The sequence below is a fragment of the Lynx canadensis genome, chromosome B3 (assembly GCF_007474595.2).
Source record: "Lynx canadensis isolate LIC74 chromosome B3, mLynCan4.pri.v2, whole genome shotgun sequence".
Lineage (NCBI taxonomy): Eukaryota > Metazoa > Chordata > Mammalia > Carnivora > Felidae > Lynx > Lynx canadensis.
The window spans coordinates 103,307,113-103,325,985 of NC_044308.2; the positions used below are offsets into that span (position 1 = coordinate 103,307,113).

At 39.5% G+C, this 18,873-nt stretch overlaps 1 protein-coding gene across 1 annotated transcript in view; it reads left to right on the forward strand.

Annotated features, from left to right (window-relative positions):
* Nucleotides 1-18,873, forward strand: part of PELI2 (pellino E3 ubiquitin protein ligase family member 2) — a 198,688-nt gene that overhangs the window by 54,482 nt on the left and 125,333 nt on the right. The window contains exon 2 of the mRNA XM_030319179.1: nucleotides 562-691. Coding sequence (XP_030175039.1) covers nucleotides 562-691 — 130 coding nt within the window. The remainder of the gene's footprint in view (nucleotides 1-561; nucleotides 692-18,873) is intronic.

The window sequence follows — 18,873 nt, forward strand, 5'->3', positions numbered from 1 at the left end:
TCACAAGTATTTTTGCCTACCTGACCGTATACAGTTCGAATAGCAATGGGAATGAATGTAGAGAATTCAGAACTCTTAAGACTGCAAGTAACTAAATTTGGTCTTCTTACAAATAAAGATCCTAAAGACATTAACATGATTTGGGAGTGAGAGATGAGGTTTAATTAGTATGCTATTTTCTAACTAGTTCATTTAAAAATATTTCTTGAGTGTTTCTCTGGGGTCCATTAGAACAACACTTGCTAAATTGAGCCAGCTCTAATACAGCCTCTGCAGAATTCTCATTTGCTTATTTATACTGTCTCTTCCCAAAAAGATTTGAAGAGTCTGACTTTATAGAATAGGAAACCTATAATTACTTTGTACATCACCCTTAAATTAAGTTTCTGGAAGTGATTTGAATTTCATTACAGCTGAAGTCTGTTTTACAGCCCGTTCCTTCTATGGGGTGTTTAGTGGGCAGCTTTTTATGACCATCCCTGTCTCTCCCCTTTTTCCATCCTTTATTCTTAAAACTTTAAAAATCTACAAGTAAGTGAACTCTTTCATCTTTGTTTATAGGTACAATGGTGCTTTACCTAATGGAGACCGCGGCCGGAGGAAAAGCAGATTTGCTCTCTATAAGCGGCCAAAGGCTAATGGAGTCAAACCCAGCACGGTCCATGTGATATCCACGCCACAAGCGTCCAAGGTAGGTGGTTCCTACAGAATTGGGAAGGCCTTGGCAGATGGTGACTTTTGGTACTTCTTGTCGTCACTGCTCTTTTCTTTCAGTCTCTTTTCTCTGTGGGGCAGTTTCTCAGTCATTTAGGCCAGATAATTCTTTGTGGTTAAGGGCTGTCCTATATACTGTATGTTTAGCCACATCCCTGGCTTTGACCCACTGGATGCCAGTAGCACATCCCCACTCCCATCCCCTGTTAGGACAACCAAACAGGTCCCCAGACATTGCCACATGTCCCCTGAGTGGTGAGGTGGGCAGACCCTCCCATCCCGATACCCCCTGATGGATCACTGCTTGGGATATAGTGGAACCAACATACGTCACTTTAGAATAGTTGTATTGAAAGATAAATGATGTTCCTTAACTTAGTTTTTGTGTTAAGTCTTCGTGAACCTCACTAAGATTTGTCATTTTCCTTCTATTTATTGAGCACTAGCTTTTTTTATACAATCTACATGTACCTGGAATTTGGGTCATTATTAGAAAGATTGGAAGTAAACAGAGCTAAGTGCCATAGGACGTTTACTATATCTCTTCTCATAGCTTTGAAGTCTATAAAATGTTAATTTTTCTATGATTTTCTGATCTATAAATGGGGAGAAACCTGAGTTTCCATTCTGGGTAATATATTCTACTTGTTTAGATAGGACAGTTTTTTCTTTTAATTCAATTATTTAATGTGTAATATAGTTTCTTTTTCTAGCAAAATTGGATTCACCTGAAATTTCTATATGGTGCATTGGCTATATGTATTTATCATAATGGGTTTGGACCATCTGGAATAAATACGACTTGATTGCCAGTTTTACTGAAAACCCGTGGTTCAGAGAGAATCGAAAAGCTTCGTGGAAGTACGTGTGGTTTTGATACTCAGTCTTAGAAACAGATGACCTTTGTTAATGTTTTTTATTAAAAGACCTCCTGTTGCTGAAGGAGTTTCTGAAGCAGTGCCATGAAAAAAGTTTGCTAGAATGTACCAGTTAAGATTGTCTTGTATTAATGAGGGAATGGCTAGATCTGAAAATATGAAACAACTAGGAAAACAGGAAAGATAACTATTTAGCAGCCAAACTTGGCTAGAGAAGGGGAAATAAAGTAAGTTTTATGAAGGGAAGGACACTTGATAAGGAAAACAAAAGAAGTCAGATTTACAAAGATGCTGAGAAAAGGAGGAAGTGAAATAACAGAATCTTGGAAGGCTAATGAGTATGAGAAGTATTTTATAGTGCAAAAATATTTGGAGGATACCAAGACCAAAGTTTTTTTTCTAACTCATTTGTTTACATTCAAATTAGTTAACATACAGTATAGTATTGGTTTCAGGAGTAGATTCAGTGATTCGTCCCTTACATACAGTACCCAGTGCTCATCACAAGTGCCCTCCTTACTGCCCATTTAGGCCCATCCCCCTGCTTACCTCCCCTCCAGCAACCCTCAGTTTGTTCTCTGTGTTTCAGAGGAAAATAATATAAAAACAGGGAGGGAGGCAAACCATAAGAGACTGTTAAAGACAAAAGTTTTTTTTTTTTAATTTTTTTTTTTTCAACGTTTATTTATTTTTGGGACAGAGAGAGACAGAGCATGAACGGGGGAGGGGCAGAGAGAGAGGGAGACACAGAATCGGAAACAGGCTCCAGGCTCTGAGCCATCAGCCCAGAGCCCGACGCGGGGCTCGAACTCACGGACCGCGAGATCGTGACCTGGCTGAAGTCGGACGCTTAACCGACTGCGCCACCCAGGCGCCCCAAGACAAAAGTTTTTAAGCCAAAAAAGTTCTGATATTATAGACCTGGTCCTTCCATTTGTCTGTGTGTTGATCTTCCTCTAGCTGAGTAACTTTACTTTCCTTAATCTTAGATTTTATATTGATACCATGGCTTTACATATTTAAGAAAATGTATAGAAATCTTTGATTACTCAGGCTTCATTTTTTAAAATTTTTTATTGTTTATTTTAGAGACGGAGACAGAGTGCGAGTGGGGGAGGGGCAGAGAGCAAGGGAGACACAGAATCTGAAACAGGCTCCAGGTTCTGAGCTGTCAGCACAAAGCCCAATGCGGGGCTCGAAGCCACGAACCATGAGATCATGACCTGAGCCAAAGTCGGACGCTTAACCGACTGAGCCACCCAGGCGCCACCTCAGGCTTCATGTTATGATAGAATATGAAATATGGCTGGAATATGAAATAGATCTTCCAGTAGCTACTATCGAAAGATCAGTGGCTTTTCCTTTATTCACTACCTACCTCCATGTGCTCCAGTTTAACTTTCATAAAGGTTTTACTTTTTATAACTGAATTTTACCCAAAGTTACTTAAATTCTGAATCTTTTGGTAGTTGTCTGTCTCAATCTGTGTTTATGGTCTACATTACTAGTAGTAAGAGGAAATTGGAACTTTGTCTTGTAACCTGGGAAAATCATACATTCTCAGAGCCTCTGTTTCCTCATATATAAAATGAATGAGTTGGCTATAGGCAGGAGCCATGCTGAATCAGACAAGATACTTCTTTTATAAGCAACAAATGATTGTGGCTTAAAAAAAAAAAAAGCAAAACTGGAGAAATTATTAAAGATTAGGATAGGAACAGCTCTGCTGAGTATGAACAAGAGTTAATGTGGGTCTTGTTTAACGGGGGTTGTAAAGTGACTTGTCTCCAGCTACCTTCTGTCTCTTCTAGAGGTTTTTAATTGTCAGGAAAGGGAATCTGATAGGCCTGGCCAGGGTCAGTCAGCTATGACTAAGTAGATCAGACACACTGAGCTGATCACCTAGCCCTTACTGCCTTCCGCTTATGCATGTTACTCATCCTGGTGTCTGTACAATGAGGGCCTCATGCACGGTATTCCGCCCTACCTGAGCCTAGCACCTTGCTCACAAATTCCTCACTCCTGTTCCCTCTCAAACTCTCACTTCTGGTCAGCTGTGCCTGCCTCTCCTCCCACCTGCTCTGTTGACCCCTAGACAAAGTCTCTTACATATTTAACCTTTGCTTCAAATGTTTCTCCTCCTGCCTCACCTTAACTGAATGCTGTTTTTTCACAGGTATGGCCTTTTTCCTTTCTTCCATCTCTCCAAGTTTATTGGACTTAAAATGATTTCCTTCTGTTTCCATTTCAGTGTGTTCTTTTTTTGTTTGTTTGTTTACTTATTTTTGACAGACAGAGCACAAGTGGGGGATGGGCAGAGAGGGAAGGAGACACAGAATCCAAAGCAGGCTCCAGGTTCCGAGCTGTCAGCACAGAGTCCGATGCGGGGCTTGAACTCAGACTGCGAGATCATGACCTGAGCCGAAGTTGGACGCTCAACAGACTGACCCACCCAGGCGCCCCTAGTCTGTTCCTTAAGTCTGCTTTGATGTAAGCTGCTGATTACCCTGCTTCTCCTGACCTCCCTGACCTGCAGTCCACTCTTCTGCATATTCCATTGACTTAGTACCTAGTCCCATCTGTTTCTCCCTGACCTTTGCTAAACCATGCATTGGCCTCCATGGGTCATAATATTTTACCTCTTCCAATTTGACCATCACTTGCACTTTTCCCACTGATATGGTGCACTTTGTAGTCCATTGTCACTTGAAGGTGACCATACCCTCCAGTTCATTCTACCTGTGAATAAATAGGCTTTCTTACCTGATCTCAAGACCTCTAGCCCTTTAGCCTGTCCTTACTCTTGTCAAGGTTTTTGGTCTACTTGGCTTTTCCAGTTATGTGTCAACTTTACCCTGGATTTCCTTTCTCAGGTACCTGCCGGTTACCCCTCCTGGTGAGTCCTTGCCTCTGGGCCCTTCCCAGGCCCTCCTGTATTGCGTTTTCTTCCCTCTTGCTCACCCCATTTCCTGTCAGAATGCCAGGGTCTGTGGTAAACTTGACAAAAGCTGTTTGACTTGAATCAGCAGTGGTTCATCTGCCCTGAAATTTGATTGTGCAATACTGGCAGTGAAAGGGTCATCTTTGATTGGAGCTGTAAACAGGAGATCTTAAAGGGTAGTTGTGGTTACCATTGTTAGTCAAGAGGCCAAGTGCTCACATTCCATGTTGTTTCTTCCTTCTGCCCCACAGCCCAGTGGCGTATCAGGATGTACCCTTTTGTTGATGGTAGTGGCTGCTGGAGAATGGGGTCTCCATCTTCCATGCATGCCACAGTCCAAGCAAAGTCAGATCAGGACGGTAAATATGTGCTACTGTTGTGTAATCTCTGTGTAATCTCTATTTGTGTGCGTATTTGCTCTTGAAATAGTAATACTCCAAGATACTTCACCTAATATATAACGTGTTCAAAGAAAACCAAAAGTCTTGTTTTGCTTTTGGCATTTAGCAATTTATTCACTGTTCATTTATTCAAAAAATATTTATCTAGCACTTTAATATGGCCAGGCATCATGCTAGGTATTGGATATACTGCAGTGTGCAAACCTTGTCTGCATGAAGTACATTGTCTAGTGAGGAGGCAGACACTAAGTTCTCATGTGAATACATGCTAACTGCATGTTGTGGGAAGTGCAGTGCAGGAAAAGACGATGGAGCTGTGAGGACAGCGGGTGGGGGGAGAGGGGGGCAAGAGCTTGGATTGGGTAGACAGGGAAGGGCCTCTGAGGGCATGGCACCTGAGCTTGGAGGTGAGGGGTTAGGAGGAGTTAGCCAGGAGAGCAGAGAGATCTGGAACAGAGATTTGGGGTTTTTTGTTAAAGGAAACATTGAGGGGTGCCTGGGTGACTCAGTTGGTGAAGTATCCAACTCTTGATTTTGGCTCAGGTTCTCATGATCTCAGATCTCATGGTTCGTGAGTTCTAGCACCGTGTCAGGCTCTGCACTGACCATGTGGAGCCTGCTTGGGATTCTCTGTCTCCCTCCCTCTCTGCTGCCTCTCTCTCTCTCAAAATAAACTTAACACCCTTCATTGTTTCCTCTTTTTTTTTTTTTTTTTTTTAAGTAGAGGACATGATATAATAGGACTAAGAATTTAAGTCCATTTTTGTTCATTTCCTTTTAAGGTTGTGGGACAACTGTTTTGCTCTTAATTAATCGGTAAATAGGGTCATGGTGGTGGTGACTATTTTGGTAGCAACATGGTTTAAATTTAGCAACATTACAGAGGAAAACTCTTCATCGTGGTTTTCCCTTCTAGGCTATGCTTTGTTGAAATCTCCTGTTTTGGGCATTTTTACTTCTTAAAAGTAACAGAGTATCATTTTGTTCCAGTTGGCATGTTTCAGAATGGAAAAATATCAAAGGTCTCCAAGTGACAGTGTTAAAGCAAGAAGAACTATTTCATGTGATTGTTGTGGCCAGGACTGTTCTTGGGTTGTTCACACTGCAGTGGCCCTCCTGGTTGATGCTAACTCTTCCGTATCCATGAATAATACAGTAGTAATATGAGAAGTGGTAATATAAAGTGCAGTGTAACTCATTCGTTCAAGCTAATTTTGTAGGCTGTAGTGGGGTCTGCTCTTGAAATCCTGTCTGTACAGCCTGGGTCTTGGTGCCGTGGGTGGCATCTCTCTGCTGTGCAATTATTAGGAAGCCGCAGACATCTGTGCCATAGGAGTCATCTGTGTATCATTATCCTCAGACTATTTAATGCAGCTTTTAACTAGTGGGTTTTTTTTTTTTTTTAAACTTTGTGTTCTTTCATTGTTAACGGACTATTCTTGAGTTTCGTGGCATCTGGTGTTTTGATGTTTATAAGTTCAAGAATTTCATTTTATTGTACAGGAGCAACAAGGTGTGGGTAAGTTTTATCCTTCTAGATCACATCAACATGAACATTCTGAATCTGAAAAAAAAAACTAGTAATCCACTGCAGCCTAGAATATCTTTGTGTACTATACAGGAATATAAACCTAAAATAGTTTGTACTTACAGAAGGGAATACAGCTTAATTATTTTAACAAAATATAAATACAAGCAACCTGACCTCAGTGAACTAGAAATGGAACAACAAGCTAAGCCCAAAGTCAGTAGAAGGGAAGAAATAGCAAAGATCAGAGCCAAAACAAATAGAAAAAAGACAAACGATCAACCAAACTAATAGCTAGTGTTTTGAAAAGATAAAGATAGATCTTTAGACTCCCCAAGAAATGATGACTCAAAATTAGGAAGACATTACAATTGCTACCCCAGAAATAAAAAGGATAATAAGAGATTAGCATGAACAAACATTTGCCAACAAATTGATCAACATAGGAGAAATGGATACATTCCTAGAAATACAGCCTGAGACAGAATCGTGAAGAAATAGAAAATCTGGACAGGCCAGTTACTATTAAGGAGATTGTGGAGGGGTTTGATTGCTAATTGAAAGTAAAGACCAGATGACTTCACTGCTGAATTCTACCAAACATTTAAAGGGGACTTTATAACCATTCTTCTCAAATTCTTCCAAAAAATTGAGGGAATACTTTCAAACTCCTTTTTACAAGGCCAGCATTACCCTGATACCAAAACCAGACAAAGACACTGTAAGAGAAGAAAATTACACGGCAATGTCCCTGATGAACACAGATGTAAAAATTCTCAAAATGTCAATGAATTCAGTACAGTAAAAAGATCATGCACCATGATCAAGTGGGATTTATTCCTGGGATGCAAGAATGAATGATTCAACTTTTGCAAATCAGCAAATAAACTATGTTAACAATAGGAAATTAAAGTTGCAGGATGATCTCAGAGATTAAGGGGAAAAAAACCAAAAAATCAACATCCATTTATGACTAAAAATGTGCAACAAATTGGCTACAGAGAAATGTACCTCAACATAATAAAGGTCACATGTGGCAAGCCCACAGCTAATCTCATAGTCAACTGAAAAACTGAAAGCTTTTCCTCGAAGGTCAGGAGTAAGACAAGGATGCCCACTCAGGATCCTTTTATTGAATATCGTACTAGAAGTCCTAGGCAGAGCAATTAGGCAAGGAAAAGAAATAGTCTCCCAAACTGGGAAGGAAGAAGTAAAATGATCTGTTTGCAGAAGACATTATATATACATAGAAAACCCTGAAGACTACACCAAAAACTGTTAGAACGAAGATGAATCAGTAAAGTTGCGATGTATAGAATCAATATACAAAAATCAGTAACAAATGCAGGTATCAAAACAATTTCATTTACAGCTGCATCAGGAAGAAAAAATAGGAATAGGTTTAACCAAGGAGGTGAAAGATGTGTTCACTGAAAACTATAAAATGTTGATGAAAGAAATTGAAGACACAAATGGAAAGAATAATTCTAACCCATGAGCATAAGCTAACATTGATGACCATACTAGCCAAAGCAGTACTATCAGAATTCCAACAGTAATTTTCAGAGAAGTAGAATAAACAATTTGTATGGAACCACACAAGACCCTGAATAGCCAAGGCAATCTTGAGGAGGAAGAACAAAGCTGGAGATATGCTTCCTGATTTCAAACCATATCACAAACTTTATAGTGATCAAAACAGGATGGTATTGCCATAAAAACATACATGTAGGTCAATGGAACAGAATAGAGAGTCCAGAAATAAACCTACACATATATGGTCTATTTGTGACAAAGGAGCCAAGAGTAATTAAAGGGGGAAAGCTGGTCTTTTCAATAAATGTTTTGGAAAAACTGGACAGCCACATGCGAAAGAATGAAACTGGTCCCCTATCATATATCATACACAAAAATCAACTCAAAGTGGATTAAAGGCTTGCGTATAAGACTTAAAACCATAAAATCCTAGAGTAAAATATAGGGAATAAGCTCCTTGACTTAGGTCTTGGTGATGATTTCTTGACACTAAAAGCAAAGGCAACAAAAGCAAAAATAAATGAGTGGCACTACACTATGCTAAAAAGCTTCTGCACAGCAAAGGAAATGGTCAACAAAATGGAGAAGCAATCTCAAGAGTAGGAGAAAATATTTACAAATCCTGTATCTGATAAGGAGTTAATATCCAAAGTCTAACATCCAAAGAAACTCCTACAACTTGATAACAAAACAGTCTGATTAAAAAAAATGGGCACAGCATTTGAATAGACCTTTTTTCAGAGGAGACCTCTAAATGGCCAACAGCCACATGAAATGGTGCTCAAGGACATTAATGATCAAGGAAATGCAAATCAAAACCACAATGAAACATCACCTCATGCCTGTTAAAATGGATATCATAAAGATGAGAGGTAAGTGTTGGTGAAGATGTGAAGAAAAGGGAACCCTCACACTGGGAATGTAAATTCCCCCATTGGTGGGAACGTAGATTGGTGTAGCCACTGTGGAAAACAATATGGAAGTTTCTCATGTTAAAAATAGAATTACCATATGATCCAGCAATTCCACTTTTGGGTGTATATCCAAAGGAAACGAAAACAGCGTTTCCAAGAGATACCTGCACCCTCGTGTTCATTGCAGCACTATTCACAATAGCCCAAATATGGGATCAGCCTAAGTGCCTGTCAGCAGTTCGAGTGGTTTATAAAGATAAGGTACACAGTTGACCCTTGAACAACATGGCTGTTAGGAGTACTAACCACCCCCACCACCACCAACACAGTTGAAAACCTTCATAGAACTTTTCACTCCTCCTAAATACTGATAGCCTACTGTTGACTGGAAGTCGTACCGATAACATAAACAGTCAATTAACAGCTAGGTTGTACGTTATATGTATTATATACTGTATTCTTAAAAGTAAACTGGAGAAAAGAAAAGGTTAAGAAAATCCTAAGGAAGAGAAACTACATATACAGGACTTTACCATATGAAAAAGAATCTCTGTAAGTGGAACCTCACAATTCAAACCTGTGTTGAAGGGCCAACTGTATATGTATATACAATGTAATATCATTCAGCCATGAGAAAGGACATCCTGTATTTATGACAACATAGATGGACCTTGAGGACATCATGCTAAGTAAATAAGTCAGAGAGAAAGCTCAATACTACCGATCATATATATATATCTCAAATCTAAACACCTGAACTCATAGAAACAGACTGGAATGATGGGATCAGAGGCCAAGGGATTGAGGGTATGGGGAGATGCTTGTCAAAGTATATGAACACTCACACACCTCCAGTTATAATTTGAATAAGGTTTGAGGATCTTAAGTATAGCATGATGATTATAGTTAATAAAACTGTTTTATAAACTTGAAAGCTAAGAGTAGATCTTAACTGTTCTTACCACAAAAAAGAAATGGTAAGTATGTGACATGATGGAGACATCAGCTAAGGATATGGTTGCATCATTTTGCAATATATAAGGGTATCAAATTCATGTATTGTATGCCTTAATGTTATATGTCAAATGTATCTCAGAACTGGAAAAATATAAGCATAAGTTTCAAAGAAATGGAAATAACTTCAAAAAAATCAGAGTATTGTTTTTTTTTTAAATTTTTTTTTTTCAACGTTTATTTATTTTTGGGACAGAGAGAGACAGAGCATGAACGGGGGAGGGGCAGAGAGAGAGGGAGACACAGAATCGGAAACAGGCTCCAGGCTCTGAGCCATCAGCCCAGAGCCTGACGCGGGGCTCGAACTCACGGACCGCGAGATCGTGACCTGGCTGAAGTCGGACGCTTAACCGACTGCACCACCCAGGCGCCCCAAAAATCAGAGTATTGTTAAAGGAAAGGCAAAAGTATTTGAGATACCAACAACATACTTCATAGTTTAAAATAATATTCTGATTTAGTGTTTATTGAGACTTCAAAAAATAGCTCTTACCTGAATGTACCATGGCAGTTTAAAGTTATGGTCTTGATTCTTACAAAACATGAATTAGATGAGAACAGCTTCTTGTAAAACTCCTAAATCAGGGCAGTAAAATTCCAGTCATTATTGACAAGGCTCAAACCATTTCACATAGAAATGATTTAAAAATTTGCTTAAAATATGGTGTTCAAGACTTTGAAGATAGGTGATGACTTTTGATTTCATGGAGCTGGGAAGGAGCCAAGTCTGATATATATTAAACTTTACTGTCATTCAAGAAACATGGTTTCAGTGAGATGGGCAGCTTGTGGCATTATTGACACAAAAGTCACTTTGGAAATCAAAGACCTGAATATTTGCTTTAATAGGAAATGTGAGATAGCATTTAGATGATTAAATACTTTAGAGATTTGGCTTTATTACATGCCATTCTAACCATTCTTATTTCTTTGGTTTTAGAAGAGAAAAAATTTCAGTTATTAAAATGGATATTTTTACTTGACAAGTAGGTGATAGAATATATAAAGCCAAATACAGAAGCCTGTGATAGAGAAGCAGAGAATATTAGGGAAACAAACTTAAAATCAAAATATTCTAAGAGAAAAACTATTAAATTATCCAAGTTACATGAAAATACACTTACTTGATAAATCTGAAGAATATAATTAACGGTTATCTTTGGAGTTTGACCAACTGATGTTTTCAAAGCACATAGATTGAAGGTGAACAAAATTTTGTAAAATGAAGCTAAGTAATTGAATAGGACAGCCCAATAAGTGGTTTTCATGGCTTAGGTAATAATAGAAATAGTGAACATAAAAATTACAGTACTGGTTCGGGCACCTGGGTGGCTCGGTCAGGTAAGCATCAGACTTCGGCTCAGGTCATGATCTCACGGTCGTGGGTTCAAGCCCCACATCAGGCTCTGTGCTGACAGCTCAGAACCTGGAGCCTGCCTCAGATTCTGTGTCCTCCTCTCTCTCTGCCCCACCCCTGCTTGTGCTCTGTCTCTCTCTGTCCTTCAAAAATGAATAAAAATAACACTTAAATAAAAAAATAACACTTAAAAAATTACAGTATTGGGGCTAGGAAAATATTGAGCTTAATTGATACTAGTTCAATAGAAGGTATCTCTATATCAAGACTCTATTTACTTGTTGGCTTTCAATTAAATGGGGGATGTTATTGGAAGAGTTTAGTTCTATTGAATCCTAGCTCAGACATGGCTTAGTTGTGACAGTTATATCAAATAAAGGATCACACCAGTAATTTCTAACAATTAACAGATGACTTGGAAATACATTAGCATGGTTTGTTGAATGATTGGCACTCCAGCTTGCATCACTTGGGAACAGTTTTATACCATATATAGTTCATATTATTCAGACCATGGAATGTTTTAAAATTTTTGGCTTACATACGTATTATAAATCCTATTGTTAAATATTATCACTCCTAACATGAATAATTTTTATACATATATCTAGGTGATTATCTCATTTTATGTGTTATACAGCTTGAGTTTTAACAGCAAGAATTGATTATTAACTGCTATATTTCTTTAAAAAAATTTTTTTAACGTTTATTTTTAAGAGGGAGAGAGAGTGTGAGCAAGGGAGGGGCAGCGAGAGAGCGAGAGAGAGAGACGGAATCTGAAGCAGGCTCCAGGCTCTGAGCTGTCAGCCCAGAGCCCGATGCGGGGCTTGAACTCACAAACTGCAAGACCATGACCTGAGCTGAAGTCGGACCCTCAACTGACTGAGCCACCCAGGAGCCCCTTAACTGCTATATTTCTATAAATTTTGGGTAACCAATACTTTTATGGTTTTCTAAGCTTTTTGATGGTTTTGCCATTGCAATTTGGGAGCTGTTCTTTGCCCTTTTTGGGTTTAGCTTTGATTTCTGAGCACAAAGTAAACAGTAGACTTTCTTATTTAAGTACATTTTCTTTCAAATCCCCTACATGTTGACATCTCTACTGCTGTGTTTAAACTAGGCAGTTTGACCTGTGCTGGTTGAAGATCTGAAAGGGAATAATTATCACCACTTCTCCATTCCGATTTGTGTGAGAGGCTTTAAGGTGGGTTTTAAGATATTTTATGGTATTTTTAAAATTAAACTTTGAGGTATGATTCATGGTGAATAATCCCAGAAAGTTGAAGTTGATTCAGAATATCACATTTTTCTTGGTTTCTGCTATTGTAGTTTGACGCTAACATTTTTGTTTTCTCAAATCCTAACATACGTTTTCATCACTTCAAGCACTAGCAACAAATGGGCTTTTTCGTGTCTGTTCAGAATCATCACAAGGTCATTGCTGCGGTCTTTCCTGTTCATGGATATTTAGGCTAAATCTCCGCTGTGTGGTGTGGGCAGAATTCCTGTTTTCTTGCAAAAGATACATTTCTGTCTTCTATGTATTTATGATTTGGTTGGTAGAGAATGCTCCCTCCCCATCAAAGATGCCCATCCTTGATGTCTGGGAGCTGAGAATGTGTTCTCTCACATGGCAAAGGGGACCTTGCAGATGGAATTGAAGTCTGGGAACTTAAAATAGGGGGGTTACGTTGGGCCTGCCCCATAGTCCAAGATAATCACAATAGTCCTTCAAGGTGGAAGACGAAGGTCAAAGACTGCCAGAAGTGTGCAGGAAGAAGGGGCTGGGGATTTTGAAGCACAGGCAGGACTCCACATTCCTTTCTTTGAAGATGGGGGCAGGGCCTGTGAGCCAAGGAATGTGGGCCCCCCTCTAGAAGCTGAGAATAGCTCTGGTAGGAGCAGTTGGGAAATGGGGACCTCTGCCCTATAGTCACATGGAACTCCATTCTGCTAACAGCCTGAAATGTCCCTGGAAACCATCTTCCCTAGAACCTCACAGAGGAACATAGCCCTAGTGGCCCCTTGATTTTTGGCCTCTTCAGGCTTGGGCAGAGAAACGAGGCAAGCCTCTAGACCAGCGTGTCTGAGAAAACAAATCTGTGTTTGTAGCTTGTGGTAATTCGTTACAGCAGTGTGAGAAAACTTACAATACCATTGTGGGAAATTAAATTTTTTTAAGTTTTATCTAGTTTTGAGAAAGAGCATGAGATGGGCAGACAGGTGGAGACAGAATCCGAAGCGGGCTCCATGGGTAGGTGGGACAGCTGGTTGTTGTAATGGGTCAATAACTAATGTGTTGGTATTCTGCCAGATGTGGGGCTCGAACTCAGGAACCAAACCGTGAGATCATGACCTGAGCCAAAGTGGGACACTTAACCAGCTGAGCCATCCAGGCACCCCCATTGTGGGAAAGTAAATACAGAGTACCTTGTTTTACTGAGCAGCCCTTGACTTTGTACTGGGGGGAAAGAAAGGCTGGGGAGCCATCAGGGAACTGGGGCGGAAAAGAGGTTTTGTTTTCTTTTCTTTCTTCAGTTCTCTTGGATCCAGAGTGTTGGAGCGGTTTGTTGGAAAGCTTGACTTCACCCAATAACTTAATTATCAGTGTAATTATCTGCTTTACTGATCCATAATAATTTTACTATTGACTTGATTCATGTATTAGTTAGAAAAATCAGATTTAATTTGTGTTGTCCTTAAAGCACATGTTTATTAAATAGTTGCTTTTAACATGTCAGTGTGGGAGAATACTTGCATTGGTCCTTCCAATTATGCCTTTACTCAGACTTACTGGAATTATGACTGATTCAGGCACTTATACCCATCCTGTCTTTCCATGGAGGGAGAGAATCTTTTGCTGTAACTTTTCTTTTTAAAAACATGGAAAGTGAACATTGGAAAGACCCTTATGCCCTCTGACTCCATTTTACACAGGAGGGACTTGAAGTGCAGAGAAGCCCAGTAAAAGTGGCCTCAGGTCACGAAGCCAGCTGTGGTGCCCAGGATCCGGGATAAGGAGTGTGTTGCTGCAGGTAGCAGGTGGAAAGTGATCTGAAGGACGGGAACCAAGCCCCTGAGTCTCTCACCTCCTGGGAGTGTGGCTTGGAAAATCCCGCAATGAATGTTATATTTATTAATAAAAGTGGAAGTTGCTTTGTCAACTCAAGGATTACTGGCGCTGTTAGGATAATCTGTCCAGTCTGGAATCCAGTTCTCTGCAGAGAGAGATCTCTCTACAAAAGGCACAATGATGAAGGCTTGCGTTTAGTAGCTGGTTGGTTTGAAGTGGTACTTAGAACGGCAAGTAGCATAAGGTACATCAAAATAAATTCTGTGTAGCTGGAAAGAAGTCCTAACCTTTGGAGGGAGGGTCACAGAGGTATCATTGAGTGACTTCAATTTACTGGTGGCCTCTTCTGTTAACGTCTTTGCCTTTCACGTTAAAGTATGTTGACCTTCTCTTTTTTCTTCTTTTTGTGAAAAGTATGTCAGCCTCTTTGAAGTGCTATGTTGCTGACTAATTCACAGAGAAACCTCCTTACAAGTTCTTTATTGATCACACGCATGTCACAGGCGAGGCATGAATAAGCTTCAGGAAGCTTTGGTTTTGTCTTACTGAAGTTGAGTTAATGGGAGCTTGTTGGAGCCTGGGCACAGGTGCTCTCTGATGGATAAGTGTGTTCTTGCTTCCCTCTTTCTCCTTATTCTGCTTCCAGGTGAGCCCTCAGGACCAGCTCTGTCTTCTCTGTGTTCTAGCCTGGCTTTCAAGTTAAATTCCCCAGGTGGCCATGTTTTCCTTGCCCCCCACACCTTTGACGTTCTCATTTCCTAGAATGTGCTCCGGCTTTCAATACTAACATAGACTGCCACCATCCTCTAGAACATGCCCCACGTGTCCTTTCCCCTAGGAACTCTGACACTCCTCACTCCTAGTCTCAGTGAAAAGCCCTTTTGTGAACTCTTGAAGTTCAAAAGCATGCACGTGTGTGTGTGTGTGTGTGTGTGTGTGTGTGTGTGTGTGTGTGTATCTCAGTGCTCTGAGCTGTATTAGAGTTGTCTGTGTCTTGTCATGCTGGGAAACAAGTCCCTTGAAGACAGGGGTGGTCTTTCTTGTCTGTATTCCCAGCGCCCAGCACAGGTTGTTGAATGAGTAGCTAAGTGCTGTGGCCTGCCTTGGGCATGGGTAGGTGGGACAGCTGGTTGTTGTAATGGGTCAATAACTAATGTGTTGGTATTCTGCAAACCCACAGACACATGCATGGGTTAGTTTATATTTCAGGCACATTTGGTAAATTGAAAATTCTTTCTGTTTCTATATCTTCTTCATTACAAATAATGTGATAATTTCCTCTGTACAGAAACTCATGTTAATTTCTCATCTTCTTCCTTTCAATCTCAGGAATCCCATATTTGAGACTTTTAGGAAGAAATTGTTAAGTTTTATAAAATATGAAAACACGAATAGAATGGAAAGTGTGGGCTTTGGGGTTTAGGCTTCCTGAATTCCTAGTTGGCCCCATTTACTACCTATAGACTCACTTGGGCAAAACCGTTTTCTGTGGTTCACTCTCCAGTTTTTTTAGAAGAACAGATTTGTGTCAGTCAGTATAGGCCAGGCTATCCTCTAAAACCAACTCCCGAATCTCTGTAGGTTTATGGCAGCACAGCATACTTATTATTAATTCATCCTGTCCATTGTGGATTAGCACAGAGGCAGTGTTCACCATGGGAAATCAGGGATCCAGACAGAGGGTGCATCTTGACTTCCATTTCAAAGATTGTAGAGGGAGGTAAGAGAATATAGCTCTTAAAACTTCCAGCTGGAAGTGACCTACTTGGATTTCTCTGGCTAAAGCATGTCTCATAGCAGACTGAGTTCAAAGGTTGGGACGCATAATCCTTCAGCAGGGAGAGGCATCACGTATTTGCAAATGGTAGGGCATTCTGCCTCCAGGCAGTGGTTCACGAAGGGAAATACTTGGAACGTATCACATACAGCTAGTACATGGTAGTGATTGATTAATGTGAGCTCATATTAGTGATTGGTTTCTCTGGAAAGTATTAATTATCTGTTATAAGAAGATATAAATCGGCTTAGGATATGATGAAACCTAGCATCTAAGTTATTGGCAGTTTGATTATATATAAAAAAATTTAAAATACTGACAGATTAAAAATTAAAACTTCAGCTTCATGATTTGAATATAGGTTTTCTCTGTAAACTTTATCATTTTCTCTAGATCACAGCAACAAAGGCTTAATAATAGTTTTTGAATTATCAACCCCACTAACTTTGAAAATCAGTGTATCTCCTTACTGGAAAATATACTTAACAATTAGAACACTTTGATAAGCCATTCTTTTGTGAAAAATGTATCCGGCCTGAATCTGTTTTGGTTCCTCATGCAATCTTCAGACTGCCAACATTGATTTCATTCCTTGCTTTTCAAACAAAGGAGTAGTTCTGTATTTTTTCAAAATAGAGTTAAACCTTGGTTTCCCGTGGATAGTTGAGATTTGGAAACCCCTTTTAGATCTTTCCATATTACCTGGTTGACATGAACATGATATCAGGGTTTTCCCCCCCCCCCCCACTTAAAAAATGATCTTACTCTGCAATCTAGTATCCTAAATCCAAGAATACTATTTTTAAATTTCTAAATACCATCGATATGTATGTTTAATGAGCAAGGTGGAACTAATGTTAAATTGGTTCCCGTAAAATGCAGAAGAATGGAAGTTGTGGTAAACAGATCTTACCTAGCTTTTTGTTTTTAAGAAGACTTTCTTTAGGGTACACCCATCGTAAGTGTAGAGTTGGATGGATTTTCATAGAGTGAACACACCCATTTAAACAGTGCCCAGATCAAGAAATGGCACCATCAGTGCCCAGAAGAGACGCCCCTCCCCTTGCTCTCTCTCCTAGCCCACACCAGCTACCTGCCATTACAACCTAACGCCATAGACTGATTTCTGTTGTTGTACTTTATATAAATTGGATCTGTAGTATGCATATTTTTTATTTCTTTCATTAGCATTGTGTTTGTGAGTGAAATATCCCACATTGGGTAGGTTTGTTTCTTGGTGTATAGTATTCTGTTGTATAAATATTCATTCTCTTATTCAATATGCATTACAGTATTAATCACACAAAAATCTGAGTTTTTGTAAATTATCAAACTTTTTTTTAAGTTAACTGTTTCACTCTTTTTTAATGTTTATTTTTGAGAGAGGGAGACAGTGTGAGTGGGGAAGGTACAGAGAGAGATGGAGACAAAGAATTGGTAGCGGGCTCCAGGCTCCAAGCTGTCAGCACTGAGCCCGATGTGGGGCTCGAACTCCTGAGCCATGGGATCATGACCTGAGCCGAAGTCCGACGCTCAACCCACTGAGCCATGCAGGCAACCCACGATTTCAATTTCAGATATGAAATCAAAATAGACACAATAGCTACCAACATCCACATTTATAGCTTGCAGCAGTTGAAAATGTAGCTACCTGTTACACAAAAAATGTATCCTCACTTTGAAAATTGATTAGCCTGCTGCAACAGTAATGATCTCACAGAATTGAATGTTTGGGGGAAGAACTAATTTTATACTAACCTTCGAATGTTACATACAATGTGTTGTTTTCCTCTTCTGATAAAACGTATACCTGCATTTCAGCTAGGGGCCTGCATACAAATTTTTTCTCAGCTTTCACTTTTGTGAACACCCAGGAGGACCTTCTTTCTGCCTCTGCCCCCTTCCACGCCTGGGAGATTAGACAACATGAATTCCTCTTGAAGTCACAACCCCACTATAACTTTGAAAATTTGGCAACCCACACTAATTCTGAGAATAGTTTGACTTGAGCTGTGATACAAGATCAGGGTTTGGTGGGGTTTTTTGTTTGTTTGTTTGTTTTTTTAAGAAGTTTTAACTCTGGTTGCTCTTTTTTCTTTCTTTTAAAAGAACATAGCCTCTTTATTTTTGTTTAATGAGAAAGTGTTTTTGTTTTGAAACATTGAACAAAGATCATTTTAATACCAATTAAATTTTCTTCCACTCAGTCCTTTATTATGGTGATGTATTTCTAGTTTTGTGTGTTTTTTGTTCTTTTAAAAAATTCTCTAACCGTGAAAGGGAGTTTTACTTTGTGTATACATCAGAACAGCAAGATGAATTTAATTTTTTGATTCTAAATCAATTCAGTAGCTGTAAGTTGGTGTTGTTAGAGACATTTTTTTTTTATTGAAGTATGCTTACACAATGTCATTAGTTTCAGGTGTGCAACATAGTAATTGGACAAGTTTACGCATTATGCTATGCTCACAGCAAGTATAGCTGCCATCTGCCCCGTTATATCACTATTACAATATCATTGACTGTATTTCCTGCACTCTACCTTTTATTCCCATGACTTATCCCCTGCCACTCCGCTTCACTCATTTTTGCCCATTCCCCAACCCCTCCTCTCTGGCAGCCATCAGTGCTCCGTATTTATGGGTCTGTTTCTGCTCTTTGTTTTTTTAATTTCCCATATAAGTGAAATCATGTGATTTGTCTTTCTTATTTCACTTGGCATAATACCCTCTAGGTCCAT